At 48.5% G+C, this 6,143-nt stretch overlaps 1 protein-coding gene across 1 annotated transcript in view; it reads left to right on the top strand.

The window, feature by feature from the left end:
• NFASC (neurofascin) overlaps nt 1-5,659 on the top strand; it is a gene marked incomplete at its 3' end in the record, with an annotated part of 32,112 nt that extends 26,453 nt beyond the window's left edge. The window contains exons 19-22 of the mRNA XM_057387114.1: nt 4-208; nt 1,870-1,985; nt 3,179-3,383; nt 5,537-5,659. Coding sequence (XP_057243097.1) covers nt 4-208; nt 1,870-1,985; nt 3,179-3,383; nt 5,537-5,659 — 649 coding nt within the window. The remainder of the gene's footprint in view (nt 1-3; nt 209-1,869; nt 1,986-3,178; nt 3,384-5,536) is intronic.
• Nucleotides 5,660-6,143: the final 484 nt, after the last annotated feature.

The raw sequence follows: 6,143 nt of genomic DNA, 5'->3' as shown, positions 1-6,143 counted from the left end.
CAGGCCTACGGTCCCAACCTGCGCTACATCGTGCGGTGGCGGCGGCGGGAGCCCCGCGGGAGTTGGTACAACGAGACGGTGCGGGGAGCGCGGCACGTGGTGTGGAACACCCCCATCTACGTCCCCTACGAGATCAAAGTGCAGGCAGAGAATGATTTCGGCCGTGCCCCCGAGCCTGACACCTACATCGGATATTCCGGGGAGGATTGTGAGTGTTCTTCAAGGGAGATGTGGGATTTTTGGGGTGTGGTAGGGTGAAGGGRGGATGGCGGTGTGGGGTTGTGGGATTTGGGATAAAATGATGGTTTCTGGTTGGGTRAGGATTGGAGGAGGTGGGTTGTGGAAAATTTCCTCATCTGTGGCCAGCTGGGCTGTGGAGGGTGTTCCTGTCCAAGGCCACCTGGGCTATGGCAAATGTCCCTGTCTGTGGCCATCTGGGCTATGGAAAATGTCATCATCTGTGGCTACCTGGGTTGTGTAAAATGTCCCTGTCCATGGCCACTTTGGACAGTGGAAGTTGTCCCTCTCTGTGGCCACTTGAGTTATAAAAAATGTCCTCATCCATGGCCACCTGGGCTATAGAAGGTGTCCCTGTCCAAGGCCACCTGGGTTGTAGAAAATGTCCTCATCTGTGGCCACCTGGGCTGTGGAAAATGTCCTTATCCAAGGCCACCTGGGCTGTGGGAAATGTCTTCATCCGTGGCCACCTGGGTTATGCAAAAGGTCCCTATCTATGGTCACCTGGACTATAGAAGGTGTCCATGTCTGTGGCCACCTGGGTTATAAAAAATGACCCTGTCCATGGCCACTTTGGACAGTGGAAGRTGTCCCTCTCTGTGGCCACTTGGGTTATAAAAAATGTCCTCATCCATGGCCACCTGGGCTATGGAAAATGTCGTCATCTGTGGCCACCTGGGCTATAGAAGGTGTCCTCATTGGTGGCCACCTGGGCTATAAAAGGTGCCACCATCCGTGGCCACCTGGGCTACAGAAAATGTTTTCATCTCTGGCCACCTGGGCAGTGGAAGGTGTCCCTGCCTGTGGTCACCTGAGCCATGGAAAATGTCCCTGTCCATGGCCACTGGACAGTGGAAGGTGTCCCTATCCAGGGCCACCTAGGCTATGGAAAATGTCCTCATCGGTGGCCATCTGGGCTATGGAAGGTGTCCCTATCCAGGGCCACCTGAGACTCTTGACTTCCATAATCCCGACCCCGCTGGGATAATGAGGTTCACTGCCAAATGATGGATTTTTAAAGGAATTCCAGTGATTTTTGTGGTGTCAGAGGGGTCCCGGCTGTGGGACTCTGGGATTTTCAAGGAGGTAGGTGGATAAACCAGGAGACCCCAGGTTTGAAGTCCAAGGGCACAGAAATTGGGAATAAAGCCGGAATTTCGGGGCTGGAATGGGTTAAAAAAACCCAAAAACTCTCCTGAACATAGTCCCATCCAAGCTGCTTTGCTCCTGTAAAGAGGAGGAAAAATCCCAACCGGATCAAGAGCAAATTGGCTGAAATCTGATTAAAAATAACTAAATGAGGTGGGTTTGGAACTTTGGGGTCTAATTTTGGGTCAGGTGAGGCAGGARMGGGYTGGATGTGCWGKGAGGGAGGGGASCCRGAGCCSTTCCCTGCATTGGGAATTCCTGYTTTTAGCTGGATCAGGAATGTTCTGGTGATGGTTGGAGAAACGAGATGGGATTTATTTTCCTCCCATTCCTGCGAAAAATGGCAGAGCCATCGTGGGGCTGCCAATTATGGGGTTTGTGACGGGAAAACCCCACTGAGGGGTGTCCGTGTGTCCATCCGTCCGAGCTCCGGGGTCATTCCCGGTTCCTCACGGCCACTCCGCTTTGTCACTGCCCACCCAGATCCCAAAGCTGCGCCCACGGATGTCCGGATCAGAGTCCTAAACAGCACTGCCATAGCTCTGACCTGGACCCGGGTGCACTTGGACACCATCCAGGGACAGCTCAAGGAGTACCGAGTGAGCAAATCCCAAATTCCCCCATCCCAAATCCCACCGCTGACCGTTAACCCAGCTAAACTTCCTCAAAAATTCCCATTCCGGAGGGATTGAGCCATTGGACGAGGGGATGACAGAAAACGTCCGTGTGGTCACCAGGACCCTTTGGGGTCTGAGGATGCTCTTTGGGGTGCTTTTTGGGGTTTGAGACATCTCCCATGGCTTTAGGATTTGGGATGCTCCAGAAAAACAGTGAGGGATTGGGACAGTCCTGCCCCAACCAGGTCAGGTTTTGTGTCATCCCCGAAACGCCGACGGCGTTTTTTACTGACCAACAACMCYCGCAGAGCYTAAACCCRCGSTCGGGACTAACCRGGCACTAAAGCCGGCGTGGATCTGWGTTTTTCCAGATCGTTCCGSGTTTAAATTTAATATTCATSCMYCTTTCCCGGTTTAATATTTAATATTTGTCCATCTTTCCGGGTATAAATTTAATATTCATCCATCTTTCCCTATTTAATAGTGAAAATTTATCCATATTTCTGGGTTTTATGTTTAATATTAATCCATCTTTTGGGGCTTATATTTAATATTCATCCATCTTTTCCCGTTTAATATTCAATATTTAATATTTGCTGCTGATGCACAGAGGGTGGAGCTGTTCAAACCAAAGCAAACTCTGAGCAGGGCCATTCCCTTGGCATCCAAACATTCCCAAAATCTCTTTTTGGGCCAAGAATTCTGGCATTTCAAACCAAACCATCCACTGACTCTCCTTTTCCTGATTTTCTGGATGGATTTTCTGAACGGATTCTAGTTTCTGATTTATTCTGATTTATTCTATTTCTGTTTTCCTATCCTGAAATGGGATTTAGAGTCAAGAAATTCCCCAAATTCGGGCTTTTCTTTCTGCCCCGGTGTATCCCACTTTGCTTTGTCCGTCTTTACTCCAAGCAGAAAGGGAGAATGCGCTCGGTTTTGAATTTTTGGGATTTAGGAACAGCTTTAATTTGAGCTCAGTGATTTTGCTTGGTGCCTTTTGGGATTCTCTTCCCCCCCTGCTCATCCTCGGTCAACACCTCACAGAGCTTCACTAATTTTCCTAAAAACCACCGCTCTTAAAACCAAAATTCTGCTTTTTAACGCCTAAAAACTTAAAAAAAAAAAGCGAAAAAACGGGAAAAAGCTTCACCCACCCCGGCTGTTTCCCCAAGGCCTATTTCTGGCGRGACAGCAGCTTGCTGAAGAACCTGTGGGTGTCCCGAAAACGGCAATTTGTGAGTTTTCCCGGGGATCGGAACCGGGGCGTGGTGTCCCGGCTTTTCCCGTACAGCAACTACAAACTGGAGATGGTGGTGACCAATGGCCGGGGTGACGGTCCCCGCAGCGAGCTCAAGGAATTCCCAACCCCAGAAGGAGGTACGTTCCCACCGGGAATTTTTTTTTTCCCCGCTGGGAGAGATTTGGGTGGATCAGCCCCGTGGAGTTAAAGAATTTTAGTAATTTTAGCTGTTTTAGCCTAATTTAGCCAATTTTAGCGATTGCTATCGGGGATATCCCTGAAGAAGGATTTTGTCCCTAATCCTCTCAGAAATCCCAAAAAAAAATCCTTGTTGGGTGCTTTGGACACTTCAACCATGAAGATTTTGGGTGGAAAAATGGAAGTTTTTGCCAAACCCTTCCCCAAAAGCAGCTCCGTGCCCGTGATTTTCCGCCCGAGCCGCGGTTCGGGGATGTTCCAGCAGATGGATCCTCCTTGAAAAGGCAGGAAAACCTTCCCAGGATTTTTAGGAAGGGCACGGCCRATTCCTCCATCGGGTTTTTAAGGCRAGGGCACCTCGTTCCCGTGCCGAGGATGAATTCTGGGATTTAATTTTATCCCCAGAGTTATTTATAGATGTGCCGATAATTCCGGGCTGGAGCTGTGATTCCAGCGGCTGGAAATTACTTTTCTTCCAGCTCAGGAGGGAATTCGGGCACAAAACCTCACAAAAAAAGCAGGAAAAGATTTGCAAATCTCATCTCAGAGTTCTTTAGAGTCTCTCCTTTTCTCTTTCTCTCCATCCTATCCCAGCATTTCTCAGTGCTGCCTCTTTCTTAATTTATTTTTGGATGCTGTTCCCATTTTTTAAGGATTTTTTTGTGGATAATTAGGATTGTTTCAGACGAATGGGTTCAATTCCTGTAGGTTTTGCAGGCAGGGGCATTGTGATCCCGTGCTTTGGGGGATTTGGGGTGGCTTCAGACATTTGGGGTGACATCAAGTGGCATTAATTAATAAATACAACAGATTTCCTTCTTTTCACTGGAAAAAATGTGGAATTTTATTTTTCCTACATCACCGAGCCCTTTTATGGACTCAAACTGACACTGAGGAGGCTGAAAGAGATCCCACACCACCAAAAATAAATCCCCAATCTCTCTTCGTCCAATTAAGACCCCACAATTCGGAAAATCAGGAGAATAATTTAATTTAAGGCTGTGTAATTCTTTCCTTCCTTTAGCAGTGATAATCCCAAACATTCCTTAGGGTGAGGAGCATCTTCTTGGGGGAAATCTCTGGAATTCCGTTTCCCAAAGATTCTTTGGGATAAGAAAAGTCACTTTTGGGGGTTTTAAGAGAGGAATTTTTGGGATCAAAACCTTGGGATGGGTGGAGGGGTTTAATGCTGGGAAATTTGGGTTCAAGAGGCAAAAGTGGAGCGGGAGTTAAGAGGAGTTTTTGGGATATTTTTTGTTCTTCTAAGAGGGAAATTTTTGGGATGAAAACCTCAAGATGGGTGGGGAGATTTAAGGAATTCTGGGAAATTTTTATCTGACACACAAAAGTGGGGTTGCAGTTAAGAGGAATTTTTGGGATATTTTTTGTTCYTCTGAGAGGAAAATTTTTAAAATGAAAATTTTGGGATGGGTGTGAGCTGTACAGAAACTCAGGAAATATGGATCCAAGAGGCGGAAGTTGAGCCGGAGTTAAAAGAAATTTTGGGGATATTTTTGTGCTTCTAAGAGAGGAATCTTTGGGATGAAAATTTTGGGATGGGTGAGGGGTGTAAAATTGGTCGAGAAAATTTGGGTCCAACGGGGGTTGCTGTTAAGGGGAGTTTTTGGGATACTTTTTGTTCTTCTGAGAGGGAAATTTTTGGGATGAAAATTTTGGGATGGGTTGGGGGTGGTGGTTAAGGAAAGCTGGGAAATTTGGGTCCAACAAATGTGGGGCTGGAACAAAGAGCAGTTTTCAGGAAAGATTTTGTTCTTCTATGAGAAAATTTTTTGGGGTATTTTGTGCTTCTAAGAGAAATCTTTAGGATGAAAATTTTGGGATGGGTGGAGGGTTTAAGGAATGTCAGGAAATTCGTTTCCAAAGGAAAAATGGGGCTGGACCTGTCCCAGCTCCTCTTCCATGGCCTCGCTGGACGATCCCACGGGATTGGGTTCGTGCCAGTGCCTCTCCCTTTTCCTCCCCGCTGGAAATCCCACGGGGCTGGCGCTTTTTGGGATTGATCCTTGTGGGAATTCCAGCATTCCTGGGGTGGGATCTTTACCCCTGGTGTGTTCTCTCCTCCCTCCCCAAGTGCCCAGCTCCCCGCGGTACCTGCGGATCCGACAGCCCAACCTGGACATCATCAACCTGGAGTGGGATCACCCCGAGCACCCCAATGGGATCCTCACGGGATACACGCTCCGTTACCAGCCCTGTACGTCCAGATTTTCCCTTCCCAGGGTTCATTTGGGGTCATTCCATTGGGAAATTCTTCCCTCCCAACTTTTCCCAGAGCGGGAGCTCCGTAAGGAAACGGGGAGTTGCATTTATGGGATGAGCCGGTGTTGGTGCTCGACCAAGGAGCCCAGCAGCTCCCCACACTCGATTTTTGAGGGAAAATCAGTCGGATTTGGGATTTAGGAAGGTTTTGGGTGCAGCCCGAGTGGGTTTTGTGCTTTGCCCAGCAAGAGTTGGATGAGGAGATGCTCGAATGTCCCCAAACCTTCTCTGCCACCCTAAATGTCCCCCCTAAATGTCCCCAAACCTTCTCTGCCCCCCTAAATGTTCCCCTAAATGATTCCCTGAATGTTCCCCCGAATGTCCCCCCAGGCAGACCACCCCAAAACACCCCAAACTGGGTGGGTTTAAGGGCAGGAGCAGCTCTGAACCCCACAGAAACCCCACGGTGACCCCACAGA

The sequence above is a fragment of the Malurus melanocephalus genome, unplaced genomic scaffold, assembly GCF_030028575.1.
Source record: "Malurus melanocephalus ecotype Western Australia unplaced genomic scaffold, MMel_1.1 scaffold_1136, whole genome shotgun sequence".
In the NCBI taxonomy this organism is placed as follows: domain Eukaryota; kingdom Metazoa; phylum Chordata; class Aves; order Passeriformes; family Maluridae; genus Malurus; species Malurus melanocephalus.
Note: the sequence above shows the minus strand (reverse complement) of the source record. Positions and strands in the feature narration are given on the sequence as shown.